The sequence below is a fragment of the Chelonus insularis genome, unplaced genomic scaffold, assembly GCF_013357705.1.
Source record: "Chelonus insularis isolate UGA/USDA-ARS -01 unplaced genomic scaffold, ASM1335770v1 contig_135_pilon, whole genome shotgun sequence".
Taxonomy (NCBI): Eukaryota; Metazoa; Arthropoda; class Insecta; order Hymenoptera; family Braconidae; genus Chelonus; species Chelonus insularis.
In genome coordinates, this window is record NW_023276376.1 from 223,544 (window position 1) to 250,292 (window position 26,749).

Below are 26,749 nucleotides of genomic sequence, written 5' to 3' on the forward strand. Positions count from 1 at the left end.
AAATAGAGTAGAGATAAAAAAGTATTAGATAATAATTGAGATTTCATGTAGCTTTAAATTTCACTTAAAGGCATCGATTTCTGTTTTTTAACCACTTAAATAAAGATCTCCGTCTGTATTATTCCTTCAGCATTTTAACAATCTTAGTCATCTAATGGCCGGTAATTTGAGGACTCTCAGCGTTTTCCTTCAGTGAATTCGATTTATTCGTTCTCTACTTTAGCTTTTTTTTTCTACTTATCACCATCATTAATATCAACTATCTCACTTCTCCCACTTTTCCTTTATTGAATTTTTACTTTGCTTTCCTTTTCTTAAGGTTTACCCATGCTTGTAGCCTTCCCTTTTAATTTTTTTTACTTGGTGTGAGATTCAAATCGACGATTGACTGGAGAGTACTTTAAGCTCGGTCGAAAGCTCATTGGATTCGTTCACTAGTGAAGGGCGAAAGACACTCTCTGCAAGTTGTTTCAGAGAGATATCGTCGGCAAATAATCCACTGAGAAAGAAAGGAAAAGTCTTTTATTTGATTTGATTTTTTTTTGTAATTTTCTTGTTGTTCATCAGGCTCAGGAGAACAATGAAGACATGGAATGCCACTAGTAGGTGATCCCTTTCGGACGCTGCAAAGTCATTTGAGATAGGTCCAAGCGTAACGAGCTCATCGCTTGGTTGAATTCAGCTTTTCTTTGAGATAACAGTTAGACTATAAGACTCTGTAGCTCTTAGAACCAAGCGGATGAAATATATTTCCTAAATCTTCCATGATGCTCACTAGAAGATTTTGCTCATCCTTATTTTTTCAATTAGTTGTTAGTTTGACTTTAAACATTCAACTCAAACCAGCCGAGCAATCCGTGAATTCTCTACGTGGAAAACATAATATTGATCTTTAGGAGATGCGGTTGAAAATCTCTGTGAACTGAAACTCGTCTTGTTTTAACAGCTGCTTGGTTATTATGGAAAATAAAATAAAATCATGTCTAGATAATGTTGAATGGTCAGTAAAATAATTTTTTACACTGTTTATAAATGAAAGATATTTTTTCTATAAATATTTATAATTAATTTATAATGAGATTTGTATTAAAATATCATTAATCTTTAGAGAACAAGTTTAATTCGAAAAAAAAAGAAGGATATTATTAAAATTAGTATTGGAAATAGCAAAAGATGGGGTAAAGGGCAAAAGGAAATGTTGTCAAGTGTCGCTGTTGGAAATAAGAAATGTCATTAAAGTTTCTTTCAAGTCCCACGTGTCGATTCTCTTTTTCTATCGTGGTTGAGTCTTCATCCACTGCCATTTCCCATTCCTTACTTCCTTACACTCTGTATAGTAGTCTACCTTCTTCATTCGCAATCGACCTTTTTCTTCTATCTTTATTCTCTTCTCCTGGTCTCATTCTTTTCATCGTGTTTTTTCTTCTCGTCGTCTGATTATTCCTCGTTTTCCCAGTCCCGTGTCACCTCGACACCTCTTTCTCGCTCGTAGTTATCTGCATTGGAAATGGAAGGTCGAACGAATGAGGGTGGGAAAGAAAAAAAAAAGAATAAAAAGAAAAAAATACTCATCGTCGTCGTTCTCGTGATATTTTCAACTTCTTCACACCCCGTCGACACAGACTTCCTAATTGTAGATCCCGATTGGTTATTCCGAGAATCTCAGTGTATTTTTATCATCTATCTTTAAATTCAAGACTTTGCATAAAAAGATATTCTAATTTTTTAAACCCAAAATGTTGCATCCCAAAACATTTTCTATATAAGTCTATATCGAATTGATGCAAAGAAAAGAGATAATTCTTTTTTGTTTCATTGGTAATCTCAATAGAGATGAAGACTTGGGGGAGAGATCGTTTTATCGAGAAAAGTCACTTTTTCTTACTATCGTCTTGAATATAGAGGTGGGTGCACGCTTAAACGAGGGTTGCAAACTGATTCGATCTATTGGTAAGAAAGAGGATGAACGACCAAAATTGTTTTTTGTTCGCTTTTGGTCTTCTTTTGATAACGATAAAGGAAAGATATTCTACAGTTTGTCCTTACATACGTTCCCCTTATAATATATAATGGAATCTTGCATATCAATAGTAATAGTAATAATACACATAAGAATATATGCGACCAAATTTTATATAGAAAATCTACGTTTATACTACAAAAGTAATAGCGAATGGAGACCTAAAGCACAGTGAATGGAGTTGTGTCTGTGCATGTACACATTTTTTATTATTTCGTATATGTATTATATTTTTCTTATATCATACGACCGACTATCTTGAAAAACATTCATAAAATTTTTGTTTATAATTTTTCGATAATATTATTTCAGCTTGAAGTTTATCAAAAAAATATTCTCGCAATATTTTGCTTTTTATTGGCTTTTGATTTTTCTTTTTTTTTGCACTCGTGATATTTCAGTGTAATATTAAAAAAACAAAAGCCTGTTAATTGAGATTTTCATTAGTGATATACATTTTCATATTGTTCATCTGAGCGGAAAATTTAATTACTAATGTTTGGAATGTAATAACAACTGTAATTGAATCACCAATTTTCACCATTATATGATGGATCTTTCATTTAGGTGAATTTAATTGTTTGTGGTTTTATGGATAATTTGTACCTTTTTAAATTATTCATCATCCTTTTATTCACAAAATACACATTATCTATTAATAAATATCTCATTTAGTAGTTGTAGCATAAAATAAGAGTTGAAATTTTTATTTATCGTGAATAATATATTGTGTACATGATGTGATTCTATTAAAGAAAAACACATCAGTTATTTTTCATAAAAGAAAAAAAAAGGTTTGTCAACATGATGTTGACGATAAAAAAGGAAATTTGTCGCCTTAGTGATATCTAAAATTCATCTTTTAAGCGGTTGGTGGTGAAATGACGTAAGGCATAATACGACAAACACGATGACAAGCTTCAAGAGTGTCTCTTCAATCTTCACTTAATAAGGAGATCGTATACTTCGGACACACGGAAAATCAAGTGCGACAAGCTGACGGCAAGGCAAGTGAAGATGTATTCAGCCCGTTTTTAGAGAAATACTAGGAGTGAGAGTATATGCATCCGCACTCGCTGCACATTAACCTTAACGACCTTTTAGCGACGGTTTTTTTTTCTATCCTACTCAACTGTCGCTAGATTTTTTCGTGCCAGTTCCTGAGATTGCCGTGTCACCAGCTCAGCGCCTCTTAATGTTACTTTTTTTATACACTCTTTTTTCACCTATTTAACATCAGAGTAAATCAACACTTTCAGTCTCTGATGCTTCATTAATAATTTGACTCATAAAAGTACATGTGTCATATAGTTTATGATAAAAATCATTACCTCTAATGAGTAAGAGTATGCTTTTGTTTTACCTTAATCTATTTGAGGGTTTTTTTTATTTTCCTTGCTGGCTAGAAAAAGACCAATGAAAAGATGGCCGGAAGCGTTCGTAGATAATGCTATTAATTTACTTCCAAGAATCGTAAAATTACGATGAAACTTTAAATTGGATATTTTATCTGAATATCTTTTGCAAGTACTCGTTTCCATCTTCTCCCCACCACTTAACTTCTTTGCGCTATGACGTTGCTTGAAGGTGGTGCGCATTTTGGACACGCAATTCAATTATATAAAAGATTTTTCTATCATATTATTGTAGTGTATATAAGTACAACGTTCCTGAATAGATGCTTTCAATGACTTTTATATACGGAACACTTCAGTTGTTGACATATGAGGCCACTACTGAATATGGTTACAGTACTTCACTTTATCACTCGTGGATACTGAAGCAAATGCTGGGATAAGTCATGAACAGACTGCCTCTAAGAAAAATATATTACTTGGATTTGTAATTTTTACTTCACCTTCATCCTTTTTTCTTTTTTTAAATTTTCATTCAATATTTAAATAATTCATCAGAATTTTTCTTTAATATATTCATTAAAAAATATCACCTCCTATCATTGTAGAGGAAGAAAAAGAAAAGAAATAGTTAGTAGTTAATTAAATACTCATTTTACGGAAACCTTCGTGTTGAAAGACAGAAAAAGGATCACATTGAATATATATATATATATATATATATATATATAAATATTCTAATGATTAGATTTACCGTATAAAAGAATAAAAAAATGTGAAGGCTACTTATGTGTCGCGTGGAATATAAGAGCTGAGCAATTCGCGTGACCAAAACTATCCTAAATCGGATATAACGATATCTATCGGGTCGATCAAGTGAGTGACTGCTAAGTACACAAAGGAATAAGCTATGGTCAGATTTTAGACTTGATATTTTTATAACGGGTGTTCAAAATATATATTTAAATATACAAAGACTTGAAATGAGTGTCAACATTATAAATAATTAATTAAACATTTCTATTATGCTCCAATAAGCAGATAAATGTTATTTTATTGGAAAAACTATCAAATATATTATTATCACATCGACTTATTCTCCATCATTCTCCACATGGTATTTAATTTAAAAAAATTTCTAATTTAAAATGAAATTGTTTACTTTGAATTAAAAAAATTTATATCAAATAATAATTGTCGACTGTAATTTTAGTGTTATATTTGAAGATAGACTGATGAACTTGTGAAGCAATATAAAATACCACATCTACCTTACATTTTAGTTCACCCTATAAATTTGTATTCCTAAATTTTAATTCGCATACCTATAGGTTTAACTTCTCTGCAGAGTCGCGTGCATGACCATAGTTTATATACATATACGAATACTTTCATGTATAAAGTTGATGTGAGAATAGAGGGAATTCAACTATTATCTTACTGTGGCCGTAATATGCAACGAATCAACGAGACTGTTATAAAGCATAGAACAGGTTTCAATATTCATCATTTTGGTATAGTTGAGAAAATGAATTGATAAGTTAGTTTTAGGACTCATGGCTCTATATATAACACAATAGATAAATAATATTATTCAATTATAACAAATGATGGTGATATGATTCAATAGTTGAGATTAATTATATTTAAGTGAGCTCAACCAGTTCGAGAGATAGAATGGATATTGGGGACTTAAAAAAATTTTATGTCACTCTAGAACGCATAAGGATTATAATTGATAATTATTATCCTGGAACAGTATGCCAGTGTGTAATAGCAAATCATCTTTGTACGCCTGCTTTTTCATTCTCGACTATTTCATGACATATATACATATATACACGTATATGTCCTAAGTTCCATTACCCACCTTTCGTGTTACATTATCACCTCACGTTTTAGCTATAAAAGGCCATTTTAGTGCAATAGCATCTCCATTTTAGATATAAATTAAATTTAACCGTATGCATATACGCATATTTCACTATAAAAATTATACGTACAGTAATTACTGGCTAATTTTTTATTTTCAAATGGATTTTTTAAAATATTAATTTCAATCATTTTATTAAATAATTTTTTTTATCTTATTTTTTATTCGAATTTTTATCTATAAAATATTATTAGATAATCAACCGAATAGATCTAACTTGATGAATACAAAATATCTACAAATTATTCAATTTATCAAGTAATAAACTACCTTTTTCAAGTTTTTCCAATAAATATTTTATGCTTGAAATAATAGCTATTTTTAATGAAGACAAATTAGAAGGATTATTTTTTTTAATGTAAAAAAATTTGATATCTGATTGTAGTGATGATAGTAGAATTGGATATGACTGGTCTTTTATTCAATATTCACCATGTTAAACGTTTTGTCGAGTATTGCGAGTTTAAAAATAAAATAAAGTATCAGTAAACGTGTGTTTTCGTAATATTGAATTTTCCAAGTGAGACATGGAATGAGATTACGAGCAAGCCGTCGCTTGTCATCCAAAATTTCTTTTCTAATACAACCTATAATTTTATATTCTCTAAAAAGGATTTTGTTTTAAAATTTACTTATCAATGTTAACATTGAAGTAATAATAATTTTAAGAACAAAAGACTATTCTAATTTACGTAATGCTATATGCTATAAGTATAAAATCAAAAGAGATTGAGAGAAGCATACAGAAACAACGAGATTGACCCTATAATAATTATTTTATAGAGTGCGACAAGTATAGAATTTTGTCTTTGAAGGTATGGCAGTCGTCGTCTGACTACATAACGAGCCATTCTACTTGCAATAATGCTTGTTACCTAGAGCTTAAAGAGAAACGACAACTACAGGGATTGTTTATCATATTCCGTATTATTGTATTTATTCCATTTCTATTTTTTTATTAATGTCACAAATTCAACAATCTAAGAAGAATATTTTTATATTTAGATATTATTACTAAGGCACACCAAACTAGGTATTCAAAAAAAATTTTCATCTTGTATATTTCTTCTCCAAAATAACATTATTCTTAAATAGTCTATGTTAATAAATATCTTTATTTTTAAATTTGTTTATTCTAAAATATTTTTATATATAACTATCAGTATTGTTAAATACCTGAATTCTTAAATATTTTCATTTTCCAAAAATAAGTAAATTCTTCAAGAACTGCATTCCAGTATTTTTTTCAGTGAATAATATAAATTAATGATCGATTATTATCTATTTATTATTATTACTTATTAATAATTATTATATTATCGACTGAAAAAGTATTTATTATATATTAGATTATATTTACCATATTTATTAGATATTTACGAATAAAAATATTTAAGAATAAACAAATTCAAAAATAAGTATATTTATGAATATAGACTCTCTAAGAACAGTGTTATTTAAGAAAAGAAATATACAAGATTCAAGTTTTGTTCGAATAGACAATTGGGTGTGCCATTATTATTTTATTACATTCATAATAGCTTTTAAAAAAAACCCACGAGATTTTATAAAATTGTATTACCGTTAATAAATCACTCTTTTAAGTGAAACATGAAAAATGTAGAAATCAACATCAAAAATTAAAATTTGATAAATCCTTCCATTATGCAGATTATCTCAGTGATATTAATCATTCATTTTTAAAATAATTTACTCCAGATAAAAGTGATTGAGACTGATTTTGCTATCTTTAAAGAGATTTCAATCTACAACCGACCATCAGTTATCATTTTTATATTGAGTCCATTGCATCAGTACATTTTCGTACGTATTTGACAGATCCGATTGTCGGAAGATTACAATTTTTATGTCTACGTCCTTTGTATGTTCTTTTAAATCCGTGCAGGGATTCGTGTTGCGTAGATATCTTCCTCTTTCCCTCGCTCCTGCATTTTATCGTTATACTTTTACGCGCAGTTTGTAAAAGAGAAAGCTTCCCTCAGGTACTCGGTTCACCGCGTTCATAGGATAAAAGGGAAAAAAATCGGATTGTTCGGTTTGGTGGACTGGTAGTGCAGGCTCTGCAAGTTCAGCTAGTAATACATAAGAAGCTTACTAATTCATCTACCTGTTATTTATTTTTTATACATAATATATAGTACTCCCTTTTATATTTATTACGTACTTAAGTTTCTTTAATTATATATTTGGTTACCAGAGCAAAATCCCACAATTTTTACGAGATATTTAAATATTTTGTACTTTGTCATTCATAATTAAGATCTTAATTAGTAATTTATGTCCTTGTCTGGTAATGTTATTTGAATTATTGGCTTTTAAGTATTCCAGTGATAAAATGTATTTACAAGAATTTATACTCTTACACTACATTTAATTTTAATTGTATCTGATTCAATCCCTTTGCTCAATCAATTCATTGAAATTTACAAAGACTTCCGTTATCTCATTTATTCGATTTTTTTTTTTTAATATTATTTAAGTGTATTATTGTGAAAAAATATTTTCTTCCGCTCTCTCAAGATATTTTAATGAGAAAGAAATCGTATTATATAATAGTAACACTCAGAATCCTTTACGAAGATATCGTCAATAACGAATAACAGTATTTTTATATTCCAAACAATTTTTATAGTAAAATGAATAATTTATTCGTCTTTTAACAAAAGCAATTTGCACGTGTCGCTGTTATTCGTTTTCGATATTTCAAAGTATTGAGATAAAAAAAAAAAGAAAAGAAGATGATGGAAATGTGGCTTTAAAGTAAAGAAAAAATAAATACCCCGTTGACGATTCACAAAGAGTACCTTTCTGAAAAGATTCTAATGATGACAGATATCCCTACGGCAAATATCCTGATAATATAGACAGATAACAATCTAGCCTTTAGGCTAAAGCCTATAAAAATTTTCTTTACTGTCATTTTACTTTTATTTACTAATGTCTATTTTATAATCATCTCATTCAAATAAAAGAAAAATAAACAATTAAATTAGATGATTAGATCATTTAATAATCGGAAAATTGGGGAATTATTTTGAAAAGTGAGGAATGATTGTGTGTATCTGTGGGAATAGTTTTTAAGTATATTCTGCTCATAACGTATTTTTGCAAAAGTTTCATATTTTCCTCGGGCAGAAAGAGAGATGAAATGAGTTGTATACATGCTTCGAGAGTTTTGTTTATTTCGCATACACACCGCTGCATTATGAATAGTCAATGTACATTATAAACATGTTGCATGACCAAAATGGCTTTGAAAGTTCATTGTCCTAACAATATTATTGAATTATGCTCTGAAATGCCAAATTTTCGATTTTGTCATAGATAGTGATGTACATTTACGTTATTATATACGTCAATTAAGAATCTATTTCAATTAATACACCAATATGTTTTTCTCTCTAAACTCTATTAATACAATTATTGTATTTACACTATTAGTCTCCCATTTGTAAGATTTTTTGGAATTAAATCAGCAATTAATTTAAATAACTTTCACAAATGAATTTTTTTATGTAGAGGAAAGGAGGGTAAAATGGAGTATTTAAAATAATTCATTAACTATTAAAATAAGCTTGAAATCACTTTTTTCTTTATTAATTTCTCTAGATATGACTTTTTTGAAATTCATTAATATTTGTTAACTTATTGTTTAATTGTCCACTTGGCCTTACCTTTATTCTCTCTTCTATGATTAAAATACGTGATGCCAATGATAATAATAGCAATTTAACTTCAAATAAAGCTTTAATTTGGAATTAAAATTACCAACTTGAAATAGATGTCAGTATTTTAACATTCGTACAAGTTCAAGATAGAATCTATTCGATGATATTCAGCAATAAAAATATAAAATTAGAATACCTATAATGTTAGCTGGATCCAGATTAGATCGTAATTTTGAAATGGAGCATTTTGTTTTGGTGATAATACGGAAGTTGTCCGTTATGTATGGAGAGAATGCTCCAGTTTGAACGATTGTCCTAGTTGAGTAACAGACTTGTAGAGTAGAAGAGTATTATATATACAGAAAAGTAGAAAGAATAAGTCTAAGAGGATAAAAGAAAGAGAGAAAGATGACGGAACAGTATGGTAGTATTAGTACGAATGGTATATAGATAATGTAGACAGTAGTAGCAGTACAAACTGGCAAGACTGGAGTCTAGTTTGGAAGCTGATTGGCGCCCAGTTCCGAAGAGATGTAGACAGAAAGACGCCAGTAGATATAATAGTGGCGCCAGATATTCTGTATCTCCATTCCATCTCCCAATATGTATACTTACTCGGTGATATATTTCATTTTTTTATCGCCCATTTTATTTTTAGATTTTTGTAAAATTACGAAGAGAAGAGAAAAATCATTACTAAGCAAACTGGAATGATTAAATGTTAGAATTTTTTTTTTGCCATTTAATTTATGAATGTACTGGTTGGTTTTCAATTGACTTGCGTATGAATTGAAAGAAATTTATTGAAAATGAGGACAATGATCCGTCCCGTTTGTAGATTTTTATATAAAGAGGATGTGAAAACAAATGAAAGCATACTGACAAATTGGTGGTGGCTTCAGAGAATGAAAGACTGAGACAGAGAGAAAAGATAACTATACCACGTGTAACAACTGTGGGTTTCATCCTGATTGTCCGCTTTCATTTATATACGTTTCAACTCTGGGAGTAAAAATGCCCCCTGGATAAAGTCTATACATATGCCAAAAGCTTATACAGTGATATTTTTCAACCTTTACTTTTTTTCACCAAATATTTTCACTCGTCTCATACGTTTTAACCTTTTTTTCATTCTTCCTGACTTTTTTTGTATCCTCATTTTAGTTTGAAATCCTCGTGGAATGTAATTCACTAAATGTACTATATGTATCTCATAATATTGCATATTGTCTCATCCTAAATAACAAAAGAATTCTTTTTTTTTTCTGTTCGGTATTAAACAATGAATGATAAATTAATAAATTAAAAATAGTGATTTTATTTTAGAATTGCATATGCAATATTTTCAAGCAAAGAATATTTCATTAATTTTTTTTTTAAGCCATTAGATGCTTTACGAATTGTTTTTCAATACACTTGCTTCTAATGAAATAAAATAAATTCTCCTCTATTGTTAATGAATCCGTAAAGTAATTGAACACGTGACTTTTTAGATTTTACTCTATTCTGCGTACAAACGAAAGGCGTGCTCAACAAGGGTTTCAGACCAGAAGTGTTTGTCAATTATGAAACACTCGAGAATAGTTATCAATTGTACCAGTAAAGAAAATTACGGCGTAACAGTCGTGAGGGGAATTACTTTCGAGTAAGAATATTGTAGAAACTTATAAACACATTTAATATTAGTTATTAATCCAACATATTAATATAATTAATCAATAAAATATTTTTATCAACAAAATATCAAACCAAGTATCTAAAAGTATTCCTAACATACCCGTTAACGTTCTTTATAACTTTGACTCAATAGCAATAAAAAATTTACGAGAGGTTTTAATCTTTTTCATATAATGGTTTTCATAATTCTTTTTTTTACTTTTCGTTCTTTTTTTTTTTATTTCAGCATTAACTGTCTTTACTAAAGCTTTATTGATTATCTATTAAATCTTATAACATAAAAAATCATAAATTTTCACGCTAATGCATGGAAAAAAAAGTGATTATACGTAGTAGTAATTGAATCTTATCTGTTGATATGTAGGTTAATATTGTCATATGTATAAAGTAAAGAGTATCATAAAAAATATCATGTCATCAGAGAATATAAGAGGCTCGAAAATCGCACCCTTAATTTACATGAAGAAGTATACGAGGTAGGCAACCTGTCACTCGAGTCAAGGGGACCGCAAAATCCTCTCCTGCCTCTTTGGCCCTCGTCATTCACTCTTTGACCCTCTTCCTTCCGACCTTGCCTAACAACCAACTCCCGTAGCCTTTCTATCCGACGACGGCTCCTCTTCAACCCCTTTTAAGCACCACCGCCGTTTCACCACGACCTTAAAGCTTGGTAAGCATATCTCCCTCAGTCTCTTCTTTAGTATTAACTCTTTTTTGCCACTCAGTGCACTTCTACTCTCCTCGTCTACCCTTATATACTTCTCATATAATCTATGTGCTTTTACGCATGTTCACTTGTCACTTTTTTTTCTCTAATACATAATGGAGATGGAGAATAATTAATTAATTAGTACATTTTTTGCTAATGTTGGCTACTCGGATTAAGTTTACATTTTTTTATTTAATTTATTAATTTTAGTTACTTTTTATTTTAAATAAAACAATATATTTTTGTTAGAAAAACTATTCTAAAAAACATTAGATAAATGTGTATTATGATACTTATCAGGATTGGCTAGAGTTGATAATCGTGTAATTCAATACTTACGTAGATGCCCACACGGTTCATTCTCTATAATTTTAGGATAAAGAATTATCCTTGATGTTAGCCCTTCAGATCAAATTACACACTGCTTGAAGTTTCTTTATAGAGAAATCGATCATTTGCATCACATTATAAAGTATATGTTCTCTGATGCAAAAATTTCTTTAGTTCAGTGTTGAAGAAATATAAATACACAATTAAATTCGATATATTTTAATTAATTGGGGACAAATCAATATTCATATTCTCTTGTAATCCATAAAAAAAGTTTATGAATACATTTGCCATAATTAAAAGAATCCTTTTTTTGCTAAATTTTCTATGTCATGTTTTGCTAATAAATATTTTATATAATCATTATGTTATTAGGTGCTATTAATGTTTTTTTTTTCAAGTGTATAAAAAATAGCAATGAGTTAACATAGCAAGTATTAACATAAGACAAAATAAAGACTTGAATAACAAGTTTTTTACTCATTACAGTTATTTTCTGTCCTGTGTGATAGAAATTGATAGGAATGTAGATCAAGGAATTAGAGCAAATGAATTACAATATAATTATATATTTATTATTATCAATATTTGTTAACCACAATTTTTTATTTTTTGTATAATATACAATTTTTATTTCTATACTTTGTCTTCTAAACTCTTATTGTTTCAATTTCGTTATATCTATTGATAAATTATATACAAAAGCACATGATTATTTTTCATTCGTTTTTATTATATTTTTGATCTCTATAATCTACAGTATCAATAATTTTCATTTTTTGGTCTAGTTTACGTTTTTTAATTTATTATTGTTGTTATTATTACCATAACTATAATTTATTTATTTTAATTTTTTTTTTTTTATTTATAGTTGAAAATATTTCGGTCAATTTCGTAAATATTCTACGTACTTGAGAGATTTAAGACAAGAAAATTAAATTTATTGAAACTATATTCTTATAACTCTCATGCTGATTTTATGTTCATTTGACTATAAAATAATTGACCATGTTATCAACAACAATGGGGAATTATTGTTCATTATTGTGACGACCATACATTTTTTTTAGCTTTAAAAAAGTACAGTTCTTTGAAACACATAAAGCTCATCTGCCAATTAAATTTAAAAGATTATTTTCATTTCATTTATGTTTTAATGTATTATAATCTTTTGTCTAGTATATCACTTTGTGTAATATTGTGCGACTAAGCCATTTCTGTTTCAGCAACATTGCTTTTTGTATTTTTAGAATTAGTCATTTCCATTACAAAGATATAATTATCTCAATTTGTATTATCAAAATAATTGATTTACAGAGCATTGCGATTAATCGACCCATCATGCCACGTATTAGCTGTAAAAACAAATTTATCTTTTGAAATTTTAATTATTATTATTTTTCTAAGAAATCATACCATTTTAGTTGAAAAAAAATAATATTATTACCTCGATATCGAGTTTCCGGCGCCATTGAAGGACATTTTGCATCAGGAGCCTATATTTAATAAATTAAAAAACAAATTAATAAAATATTTTTGACAAATGGAACACACCTGTTGATTACTTTAATACTTTTCATTACTTTACTTTAAAAATACATTTATTTAATTAGTAAATAGAATAAAAGAAATTAAATTGAAATGGTAATGAAAAGTATTGAATTAATTAAAAAATAATAAATAAATCAATTATCTTACTTTACGGAAATCAATATTAGTTCTGATAGTTCTATGGTGAAGAAGTTGAATCGGTCTTGCATTATTTCCAAGTGGTGCTTTCGGTATAGTTGCTGTTCCTTGCATTAGTTTTCTCAAGGCGTAAAGCTTCAGTATCAAACAAAAATCATCCAATAAATCGATTAGAAAAGCAATAAAAGTGATCCGCATTTATGAAATATTAAATAGTATTTTAATGAGAAATACCAATATTTAACAACAAGTATAATAATTTATTCTACAGCATATGAACATACACCGAGAATAAATAAAATATACTAGAGAGCAGAATAATAAATTGAAAGTAATTTACCTCTTGGGCACTAATGTAGATAGGTCTGTTGAGAATGAGCCAGACCGTCGTTTCCCAACAACCTGGATGTGTTGTACTTCCCTCGTAGGTCATGTATCCATCAGTCTCTGGTAAAAGTTCACTAAGGGACAGATGACCAACTGGGGCTGTTTGTGCTGTAATCAGGGTGAAAAATTGAAATTCAAAAATTCATCATCTGGTTAAATAATTTATTTTCAGTAAATCTTTGTGGATAGAAAGGTTATCCAATTATGTACCTCAAACTTTATTTAATTTATTCTGTATTTACTTGTTCCAATATCGATATAAGAATTTATTAAACATTTATGAATTTATTTATTCAACGCTTACAATCATAATATTTAGCAAATAAATATTTATCAATGCTTAGAAAATCTCTCAGTTTATAGCCGATATTTAATGCTATAACTTATTAAAACTTCCAAAAGTCATCTCATTTGATTGAATTTAATTTAAGTGCGAAAGTAATTAAGTAAAAGAAAAACTTTAAATTTACTACTGACAAGGATAATATTGAATCTTCTCATTACCTATATATTATTCAAGACGTATACTGACAAATGTTCATTTAGTATGAATATATTAATTGTATTAAAAGTTTAATTAAGCTTTTTTTTATCAATTAAAATGTTATATCAATAATTGTTGTTTTCATGATTAATAAATGTTCATCAATATATGTGTACTTAAAAAGTACAATTAATAAATAACTGAGAAATTCTAGAGTAAAGAATAATTCAAAGAATTATAATTACAATTATGATTTAAAATCAATGAATCAGGCTAGAAAATTATAAATATGCTTATTTAAATTCTTCATTGTTGTTTATAAATAGCAATTTACTAACAGAGTAATGGATAATTTTATTATTCATCCCGATTGTTTTATGAGAATTGGCTCATCAGTTGATGTTTTCTATTGTTTATTATTTTCATTAACGAATTGTTTTCATGGAGAATACATTTTTTTTTTATGTTATTAATTATCTTAATGTAAAAATAAAAGCTTTTGTTTCATAATTTGTCAAAAAAAAAAAAGCTTCTCAAAAGCGTAGCATTTTAAATACTTAAAAGTTTTTATAAGTCTGAATTTTATTAATAATAATCATTAAAAATAACCATCAAAATTTATTGTACTATGAAAAAATTAAAAAATAAAATAGTTTGACTTTAAAAATATTTAACTTGTTAAAAATTTCAAAGCATATATTACTGAACAAATGAAAAATATCGTTAAAGATCATAGCATTTTTAGAGATTATAAACGAAAATGACAAATAATAACATGAGTGCTCGTCGACGATGAAATATCAACTGACGTACTCGCTATCCAGAGATTATAGAGTAAGGGGTGAGAGATGTTCGTATGATTAATGAGACACATTAACTTTCTTATTCCCACCTAGTAGGGAGGAAGGGTATGAATGACTATAAAGACACACAAATGGCATTAGTCACAACTTCTTTCGACAATTTCGTGACTACCAAATAGCATATCTTTATTGCTAAAATCTTTTTTTCAAATTCATTCCGATATATTTTTGACATTTATCATCGTATAAAGGGATAAGGTCACCCTTTAAGAGCACATAAGAAGCTCTTAGGAAAATTGACCAACCTTAATGGCTCAAGTGCTGACGATAATGATGATGATAGACGTACTGATGATAATAAAGCTTGGCTTTTTGCGGTACCATCGTCTGTGTCTGTGTCTAGGTAACAGCTGCATCAGTGAAGACGATGAAACATTTTGTGTCAAGTAAAGGTGGTTAGTCAACTATTTTCAAGCATCAGTTGATAAGAGAATGCATAACACTTTGACACTATCATTAGAGTTTTATTTTTTCACCAATAGCAATAAATAAAAATCAATGATACACTTAAGAAATATAGAACGACTACTATCCTAGTGAATAGTGCAAGGAAGAAACAACCGATAAAACATCATTTTCATTATGTCGATGAAACACCATACGATGAAATATTTCATCTATTATCAGAATTTGGTGTGGCAAGAGCAGAGAATGGGTAGGGACGAATGGTGCATTAAGAGACCAACGATATGCACAGGTATAAGTAAATATAGATTCTGGTCGAGCGCATACTTCACGCAAACTCGAGAGTTGATGTCGATATTGGTCGGAAATGCCATCCATGGCCTATGCTGCGTAGGTCATAAATTCAAATTTCCCGCCTTTTCAATTTGAGCTTGAGAGGATCCTGTTTGTTACTTCTCTCTGTATACTTATGCAACAATGGAATACTTAGATTCGTGTCATACCCCCTTGGCACGACACTTTCTATTGTCTTGTGATTTATGACGGTGTCAGGGCTCTCTCGTCGGGGTCTAGTCGGGTTGGTGAAGGAATAGAAAGGAATTATTGATTAAAATTCATCACAATAAAATAAGAAAGAGTGATCTAATATACATATAAAATGCAATTTGCGATAGACAATATGCAGGTGCAAAATTTAAGCACATTAGGTTGCATTAGTCAGGAGACTCCGTGCTATCTATTTTCCGGGTACTTCATTTTATCATTCTAAAGTATGTAGTTTCTTAATTCAATTAATTAGATTATCTATAATTCAAATTTCTAATTGTATATTCTTGCTCTTTTTGTATGATGAAACTTGTAAAAGACAGTCAATTTAAATTTATATACTCTTTAATTTGATTTAAACCATAATTAATTTATTTCATATTATCATTATTTTTAAGTATAAATTAATAATTTGCATAAAAAGAAATTTTAGTTAAACATATATGTTTCAGTTGAATAATTTCTTGTGAACTTATTTAATACAGAATATATTTGGTAAGAATAAAATGGGATGTGGGTTCTGAGCTCGATTGTCAATATACAATGACAAACGTATATCATTATCATGATAAAAAACTTTTTCTTCAACCCAAAATCATTGTAATGTCATATGTGAATAATCGAGTAATATTTATTACTGACTCTTTGAAGTTTTATGTCTTTTATGTTATTTTTGCATTTACCACTAAGCAAATAGTTAATTCATTATTTTACTTTCAGCTGCTTTTTTTCAACAAGAAAAAGAGATTTTTTTCATATGCTCCAAGTTATTTTTCACTCAACATTTTATTTATTATCTAGTCCTGTTGACATTTGGTCGCACCCTTATATACTAGATGTGCAGGAAGTTATTTGGTGCGTGAACTACGTATTCATCCAATGTGCCACTCGTGAAGTAAAAAAAAAAAAGAGCAGCACATCCTCTGGCTTTTGGAGAACTGTTTTTAATTGCTCCCTGAGTTTTCCTTCTTCTTTATTCAACAGATACCGTATATTTTTTTATACATATATCAACAAGACTTTTCATTTTAGGACGAATTATATTTGAATTAATGTCAAGCTTTAACTTTTTCTCATGATGACCTCTTTTAATATCTTATGCGGAGTAATATAAGTCGTAATGTTAATCCGATATTACATCAGTCTATTTTTATTGACTGTTATTACTTGAACAAACATAGTTCCACTTATTTTTATGTAAATAATGATACTTACATCGGTATTGTACCCTGTTGAACACACTGGTTATTATCCGGAGTTCCGGGTTTGGCGTGTCCCCAAGCTAAAACAAAAAAAAAATGGTATCAGCCTTAATTTATTTTTCATTGATTCACTAATATTCAGTTGAATAAGCTAATTTGAAATACAAATGATCTCACACTGTTTGCAAATCAGAAGTTACGATCGTTCAGAAGTATAATAACAAGTAGAAATAAAAACTAAGTTTAAAGTAAAAATTGAAGTACGGTATTCATAATAGCATTGTATTATTTTCAACATAATGGGCTCTGGTGCAAATAAATATCAAGTATTTTCTTTATATATTTTTAATTATTTTAGAATGTTCACTTAAAAGTTTGAAATTATTTTTCATTAATTAATAACAATGATTGAATTCTTATTTTGCTAAGGGTTGTTTAAAGCACAAGTAAGAAAGAAAGTGAATTTTTTTATTATACTGAGTCTACAACCAATGTTATGCGTCAATTTTAGCCTTGAGTCTGATTTTTCTCTATTCGACATCGTTTTTTTGAACGTTCGAAACTTTAAGTAAATTTTTTTACATTTTATATGTATTGAAAAAAATATTAGGTCAGAAAATAGGAGAAATACAATTCAACTTAATTATTGTAGCCTATCGATCTTTTTTCCACACATCCAAGAGAAACTTTTTGTGAATGACAGCATCTCGGGAGTCTTTGCTCATTCAGATTTCTCGCTTGACTACGGCACCAAGGGGTAAATCTCTAGAGTGTAATTCGTCTGAATTACAGTAGTCAAGACTTCGTAGAGATCCTTTACAACTCATTCACTCATCGAAAGATAAAGTATCTGTTAAAGTTGACTATATGTATTTTGTAAATTACTTCAAGAAGTACTGAAATGTCTTAGAGATTTAAAATGAAAATTTTCAAGCTAAAAATAAGTAAGATATTATGTCTAAGTAGTCAAGCATCTAATATCTTATTCAATCTCTGATAATTTAACGAGAAAATTTACGTTTTAACTAGCCACTGATTAAGAGCCAACTTCAGTTAAAATTTCATTTATACCTCATTATTAAATTTCTCTAAACCTCAATTACATTTTATTATTCCAATTACAAACTACAGGCATTTGCTAGCTTAATAATTCACAGCTTTTAAATGAAAAATATCTCTTTATCTGTCAAGCAGAATCATGAAAATAGATATTGCCAATTTCACCACCATTAAATGCAATAAGCCTTTCGAATGTTACTATAAAGGTTTTTTTTTGTAATAATTGATTATTTTGAACACAAGATAATTATCATGGAAATTTTTAAATTTGTTTGACAACCATAGATATCAAATATGTGATAAAAAATGAATTTCTAAAAGAAGATTTTATACTAAAATATATTTTATATAAAAAGCTCATAAATAAGGAGAAAATGAAAATATTTGTTCATATGCTCTTCAAAGCTGTTGAAACTGTACAAACTTCTCAGTAATATCTTGTCACTTTTCCAACCTTTTATTAATATGTTACCAAACATGAGACATCAAATTCAAACTTTGTACAACAAAGAAAATGACTTGTCGCTTGAAGCACTACTTAACATAATTATCAGTAATATTACAAGGGTTTTATTAAATTAAATTAAGTAAAAATTGACAATATATTTAATAAATATTATGTTTGATAAATAATTAATTTAAATAATTAATTAATACACAAAGTAATGAATGGGAAAGTAAAAATAATATTATTTACAAACCTGGACCATCAATGAAATAGCAACTAAGCCTTGACTTTTATGTTGTGCTTCGCTCATGTTGTGATAAAGCTCAGCATTAAATCCATAAACTTGGATCTGCAAATAATTGTTAATTGTATTAAATCTTCAATTCTCATTATAGTTCATATTGTTACAAAAAAATTTTTAAAACTGTATACTTTTAATTATTTGTTTGTGAATGTTTGAACGAAATATGTTGATATTAAATTTATTATTGAGTTTCAATAGCACGTCACTAACAGCTTTAACGCATGAATTATATACGCTAAGCAACCGTATAGTGAAATAAAATATAAATTACTGACACTTTGTGAGTGCCCATAAGTTTTTACTGCGGAAAGACTGCCAAGGGTTGAGTTGCTCTTTACTGAGAATGAAATACCTGTGATGCGACCAAGTATGCATCAAAGACATGACGAAATAAAAAAAGAAAGAAAGGCAGAATAAGAAAAGAAGATAGGAGTAAATCAAAGTACATATAACGAGAACTACTGAAATAGTAAATTTTTTATCCTCTTTCACTCAAACAACTTTTTTTTATTACTCATGACTCCTTACATCGACATTCATCTTTACATCTTCTCTCTTAAAGCTATCGCTTTTCAATTCTCTACTCCGTCAATCTTTTTTATTCATAGCCACGTGAAACAGTGGAAATTGTAGAATGAGTTATACGGGTATTATTAGGCCCGAATTTTCTTTTATTTTTCCTTTCTCTCTCGTCTGAATGTCTGATCAAAGAGAGTTATCCCAGAGGAATCGTCTCACGAGCATATCTATACTAAAAGAACCCAGTGGCAATAGTCACCTTTTGGATAATAGAAAGAGTCCCTTGGGCAGATACAAAACGTCTATCGTACACTAGTGCATTCTCGCCTCTTCGACTGTTAGAATACAAAAAGAGGGGATTATCGAGTGGTGGATAAAAACCTTCTTTCAATCAACATCCGATAGATCGTTATGAAAGTAGAATCAGCACAAGAAAATATACATCTTTTAAACAGTGTATACATAATTTTTCTCTCTTATTTGTTACATTTTCAATTCTACTACATTTATAATCTCTCTTTCTATTTAAGCTGCATTTTTAAGCAACTCTGTTTTTATTTTAATATATCAAAAAATAATTTTTAAGATACTTTTAAAAATTCAAAGGATATTTAATCTTTCTATGACAAATTTTTTTTAGTTTTTTACTTCAAAAACTTTCAAAGAAAACTTCATTTTTATATTTGAATATCGTTGAGTTTTTTGCCATTTTTCAGACGCAGATCATCTTTTTAAAAATCAAATTTATAAACATTTTAAATGAATACAAAGGAAGAAATAATATCTTTTCAATTATTTAATTTTTCAACAACATTTTCTTTGATACTATACTTTATTGTCTACTTTTGTTACCTTTTTACAGAACAAAAATAAAAAGAGAAAAAAAAGCACCATCTAAATTGACATTTTATTGTCTGAAGCACTGATATTGCTTAGCACTCAGTTGTGAACAATTGAAAAACAGTGACATTCAATGAAGATACATTCAGCTAAGAGATTAAAGCTCGGAGTGATAATTAAACAATCATTCGTGCTGACAGAGCAATTTCTTTTGAAAGAATCAATCACATAACGAATAATATATTATTTAGTATTTGTGATACATTGCATATTAGTCTTTCTGAAATGTCATCTAATGTGGGCAGCCGAGTAATACCTCCCTTGTATCGTCGAGTCAAGAATAATTGGTACGTCAGAAGCTGCATCCGTGGCATATGGGCATGCCATCACGATTTCTGGCACAATGCTCTATTCTCCCATGATAGATATACGACCGTAATCAACCCCTCCTTCTGTCTACCAACTATATTAACCGTAGAGAGTGCGAACCAGTCAAGATCACCTCTGAGGGGGTGAATATGTGCATTTCTGGATATGCACATATTGTACAGAATAATAAAGAGTTTATTATTATCATTATTGATGAGATTAATATTGCCAATTTATTCCTTGTTGAAGGAACACAGTAAATCAAAATCTCAAAATTTTATTTGATGATGAAAAGTAAACGAATGATGAAAAAATGGAAAGAAAATATTTTTCAGCTAAAATATGTCTAGTGATTACGTCTATATATAAAACATTTTCCAGTGTAGAGAAAAATTATTTCTGCATTAGGATGAAATTTATTTTGTAAACAGTAAAATTATCAATCTATAGGAAGAGTCAAATTTATTTGATAGAAATTCAAATTTATTTAAACGCAAAAATAATTTTTCTTCTCAATCAAAAACATTTTATTCTAAGGGAATAATTTATATCATTACAGTCAATTTAACTAAGTAAATTTTCATAGAAAAATGAATCGAAGAAAAAGTAAAGTTAAAACATGACAGATATATTTATAAATAATGGAAAGTACTTTTTTTTCTCATTTTTATCACGATGATCATGAGATAAAAATTATATTTGGAAGTTTATTTTGTCTTCATGCCAACAATTACAGAATCTCAATGATGTCTCTTTGAGAGGTGCATGCAGGAGAGAAAGAGAGAAAAATGAGAGAGACGTAAAATAAGTGGGCACTCGGCTATGACAGTCGTGATGAGGGTCGTTCAACTATAAACGACCACTACAATTACCGCTTTGTGCAGCTACTACACGCGCGTCTAACTAAAGTAATTAAGAGAATTTTAGATATAAACTGTAATGATTTTTAACGTATTATTTTGTAATCAAATTCGGAACTTTTAAAATAAACTCCATTTTTACTCTATCCAATGAAAGTTTAACCATTTCAAGTATTACTCAATTGAAGTTCCTTTTAAACAAATGATATTGTTATTAGATAAAACTATTCGATCACTAAGGAAATTGATTAATGAACATTTTTGAGGTTGTATAAGATATTCTATTGTGGCATTTCAATTAAGTTATGCATTGAATTTCACCAAAGTATCCAGGAATGTTTTTCGTTAAATATTTAAATTAACAATTCAATCAAAATACTATAAATGTATCATCCAATTGCAATGCTTGAAAATTTGATTCATTACTTTTGTTTGATCATTACAATTAAAATTAATATTTTAAATTAACCATAATCATGAAATTGATAATAATCAAAGCAGAATTCAAAATAGATATTGTACGGTATTTTCCTTAAATAAATATATCGAATTATGTCTGTCAATTTAGACGTGTCCAAATTCTCTCTGTGATTCCATTCGTATCATAGATGTTGTTTGACCATTAGTGGCCATCTGATGACACTACTAAATGGAAGCAAATACGCATTACCGATGGCTTGTGGTAGTTCTCGAGGCTTCCTTTATACATGAACTAATACACTAAACTACTAATCAGTCAATGCGAAATAATTTTTATCGAGGATTATCCGAAGATGTAAGTCAAATTTTTGGTGAATTCTGTTAGATAATTAATTGACCATTAAAGTCCTTTTGGATTAGTCTTTTGAGGTAATAGATTTATACTAATCAGATGAAGATGACCTCTCCATTTGTCGATACTTGATGCTTGGTTTCCATCATCAAAGCAAGCCGGCTCTCAACTACCTATAATGGTTTAGATTCGCCCAAGTGTTTCAGAGTTCTATGCATGCATATGCCTCTTGTATGCCTTTGTCGTCGTACATTGTCACTCCCAATTGAATTACAATCCTATAATATATAGATTCTGATTGATCTTGAAATTAATTTATAATTAAACACAGCTATTTATATTGAAATAATACAAAACTATGTATAAAAACATTTGGTTTGATTTGATTGAATAAATTCATCTAATTTCAAATGTAGAAACATTTAAATTAAGAGTATATATACTCAGAATATAGTGATTGTTCAAACGGAAATTGGTATACCTGAATGTACAATTAAAACAAGCTCTACTGTTTGAATTTCATTTTGTTGTCATTTCAATTACTTGCGGATAAAATTAATAATCTTTTTTTTAACCATCAGTCTATTTGATAGATTTCGGTAATAGAACAAGTTCGTAGGTTTGTAGTAGATCACGGTCATATGTACAAATGTGGTCGACGCGAAATCAATCAAGTTTATCAATTCAACAACCATTTATCGGTCTTAATTATTATATACTCATATGTAATAATGATGATTGACATGCATTAAAAGTATTCAATTACCTCAGCTGGAAAAGCATAATTGTTGACATGATGTTCAGAGCCATGATCGTTGTTCATTCCGTAATGGATGTAAATTTCTTCAAATTGGTAGTGATACGCTAGTGGACCTCCAGTTATGTTGACGCGAGTTTTCGAATCCTTGTCAACTTTGAAGACCAAGAATTGTCCAGTATTGTGTAATTGGCCTGCTATCTGAAATAAAATCAATTTTTATTATTTTACTTTTTATTTAACAATTTTATTAATAATAAAAATTAACATATAGATAACTTTAGGATCAGCTTACAAATAATGGATACTTGTAACGATGAAAATTCTAGATGACATTGATCCACTGGAGACTGGACAATAAAAGTAAGTTCAGCAATAGAATTGAATCAGTCAACAATGGACACTTAACCTGAACTGAGGTCTAGGGGAAAGGTGAAAGAAGAATAAAAAGAAACCATAATAAAAAAAGTAATATCATTTGAAGATACAGGAAGCAATTTATTTATTATTTTCTATTATTTTATCATCTTTCTTATAAAATATTTTATTCTTTTTTCCAATCAAATTGCTTATTAATTATCACAAATTTCAACTTTATGTCAAGATGTAATATTTAACAATGATGTCTTTTAGCTAGTAAATTGCTTGTTAAAAAGGTGAACCATTAAAATCGAAATGGCTGCCAGTTTGGATCAGCGATCAAGCTAGATCATCACGCGTGAAAACTTAAGACACTCTGGCACCGGTTGTGATGATAGTAAGCCATGAGAATGGAAACGAGGCGATAGACTGGGTGAGAGAAGTCCATTTTCTTGTACGTCTTGCGATTGTGAATTATGATGTCATCAGTTGGAAATAATGAGGTAACCTCACTGTGAATTGGACTTTATGAAAAGACACGTCAGCAAAATTTTCCAACGATAACCTATTATTTTGCAATTAATTTCTCTTTTTTCTTATTATATTCTTAGTCGTTTATGGATATAGCTTCTTCGTAAAAAGAATAAAATAACTTGATTGCTCATTTATGCGCCGTTAGCCGACGAATTTTTTTGAAATTTATGGACCCCTCTGAACTGCAGTTTAAAAAACTTTGATCAATGAATTCTATATAGCTCATTGTTCGTGAATGAAGAAGCAGGATATAATTCTTTAAGGCATGGAAACACACAGCAGACTTACTCTCGAATAAATAAATAAAAAATCCGGAGATATGAATAGTAAAGTAGGAGTGAAAAAAGACGACACGGGTCAGACAGCGTATAAGGAAGAAAGAGTAAAAGACAAAGTCAGCGGAAATGGCTGGAGTTTCTCCAAAACTAAAGAGACACACGACCGAGTCTGCTCTATTGTTTAATTTAAGTGCCAAAGTTTTAACTGAAAAGAGGGGGTATAAATTTTACCCTAAACGTCACGATTAACCTGCGATGACGTCAGCCTCGATGTGGTCTAGCTTCTGTGGGCTGACGGCGCACTTCCTAATACAACCTTTTTCTTTTCTTTCCACCTCTTTTTTTATCTATCTTTGTTACTGAAATGAACGTCAAGAGAACGAATATAACAATAGGATTCGCGTAAACGTTCAAGAGTGAAAAAAACCCAAAGGGAAGTCGGAGACAGAGGAATAAAGCGAAAAACAAAAAACACGGAAGCATGAAAGGATGCTTGGGGAGTTTTAAACGCTGCGTGCTGCCTCGTTGAGCATCTGTAGCGGAATGTTTCCTTTGTCACGATTCACGCAAGTGCTTTGCACCCCTATGGAATACATAGGCTGTTTAAATGCTTCACATGTTCCGAAACATTAAGTACCCATTAGTTTAGTGGTTACTAACAAATATTCGATAATTTGTTGTTGATATACTGAAGTAAAAAATTACCACAGATTAATGAATTATTTTCAGATAATTTCTAGTATATACTTCAACTGCTTTGTCACTTTCTATTTACTTTGATAATATTTAAATCAGAAAATATATTTGAAAGTTTGAAAAAGAAAAAAAATATTTTTTCTGTCTGAATAAAATAAATGCCTCAAAGATATTGATATAAATATTGTTCACGTCCCAAGTACGATTTTATAAAATTTTTGGCAGTTGTTTTGAATTATGATCGATTCACGGTAAAAGGACTAACTTAGAAAGTCCTATGGTGGTTTGATATTTTTCCATGACGTGATCTTATCAACTTTTTGTAATAAAACACATTGAATTGAAAAGTTTTTAGGGAGATCACGACCAATGTGATGATATAATTCTCAGAGGAGGCATGAAAATATAAAAGTAAAATACGATAAATAAAAGGAAAGAAAAAAGTTGTAAATGGAATGAAAAAAAATTTTTTTAAACATGTAGTTGATAAATTACCTTGTGCTTGTCCACCTGAACTGGTCTCAAGTGAGGATCGAAGAGCAACTTGTCTGGCTCAATGTTGATGGGACTCTGTCGTCTTCCTTTACTGCATAGGGACCATTGTGGATTTATTAAGCCCCAGAAAGACGGACCTACGAAATAAATATATTTGTTCTTTTTCAAGAGATATATGGTTTGTGAAAATATTTATAATCTGCTAGTAAAAACTTTATGTTATTTAAAAGTTTGAAAAGCAGCTCAAAGAAAATTTGAAATTTTTACAATTTCAACTTTTCCAATTGACTGGAAAGAATTTTCGACGTATTTCGGACACTAGAGAATTGACTTTCCTTTCCTTCATGAAGTCTTATGGTTTTCTTCTACCTTTCTCATTTTTTGATGAATAAATTATTCCAACATATTTAAATCAATTGAACTTTATCATTAAAAAAGAATTGTAAGAAGAAAGAATAAATGTACTTTTTTCTCTTCAAGTTTACTTATGATTTCTTTTTCTTAGTCAAACAATCAAACAATATACTTTTCTCGAAATTTTCAACGAATTAATTGATATATCCCACGTGAAAAATAAATGAAGAAAAAAAAGGTTTTCTAAAGTCATTTCCAATGAGAAATGTGCTTCATTCTCTACTGTAAATTGAACAAAAATAAACAAGAACTCTGGTGCAAATATATCATGTCGTTGATTGTCGAACGAGACGATTTATATCAAAAACCGGAAACACTTCTCTCTATCCGCTCTAAAATAAATACACTGGCATCGAGTAACGAAAGTCAAGTGATGACATTGAATATTTTTTTATTTCTGCAATATAACTTTGAATACTGATAGCATAATGAATTGGCTGTGTGGGAAAGTATTAGACAAAACGGGATTGCCAGGACAAATGGGACCGTGAACATGAATGCTCGCATAAGTGCGCACGCAGAAAAGCTGTTGGAAACTATCAACGGTGGCGCTTCTTGGGGTGTAGATGTGATGAATGTTCTGACTAGTGAGCTTGCGGTCATGAAGAGAGGTTTATATGGTTTGCATACACGCGAATATAATTAAAAATTATCAAGCGATAAATGCATGCTTGCGGTGTCTTGGTTAGTTCTGCTCTCGTTTTTAAGGTTTAATAAGTAGCTATCTAAGTTTCATTATAATATTTACGGTGGAT

General features: G+C 29.3%; 1 protein-coding gene across 2 annotated transcripts in view; it reads right to left on the reverse strand.

Annotated features, from left to right (window-relative positions):
- Positions 1 to 12,608: 12,608 nt before the first annotated feature.
- CARPA (Carbonic anhydrase-related protein A) overlaps positions 12,609 to 26,749 on the reverse strand; it is a 35,373-nt gene continuing 21,232 nt past the window's right edge. The window contains exons 3-10 of one of the 2 annotated variants that reach the window (XM_035095789.1): positions 25,581 to 25,717; positions 23,227 to 23,418; positions 19,050 to 19,145; positions 17,303 to 17,369; positions 13,743 to 13,897; positions 13,412 to 13,537; positions 13,161 to 13,209; positions 12,609 to 13,068 (exon numbers count right to left, since the gene is read on the reverse strand). In XM_035095789.1, the coding sequence (XP_034951680.1) occupies positions 13,025 to 13,068; positions 13,161 to 13,209; positions 13,412 to 13,537; positions 13,743 to 13,897; positions 17,303 to 17,369; positions 19,050 to 19,145; positions 23,227 to 23,418; positions 25,581 to 25,717 (866 nt within the window). In that variant the 3' untranslated portion in view covers positions 12,609 to 13,024. Of the gene's footprint in view, positions 13,087 to 13,160; positions 13,210 to 13,411; positions 13,538 to 13,742; positions 13,898 to 17,302; positions 17,370 to 19,049; positions 19,146 to 23,226; positions 23,419 to 25,580; positions 25,718 to 26,749 lie in introns of both variants that reach the window. The other variant, XM_035095788.1, reaches the window with a different exon arrangement.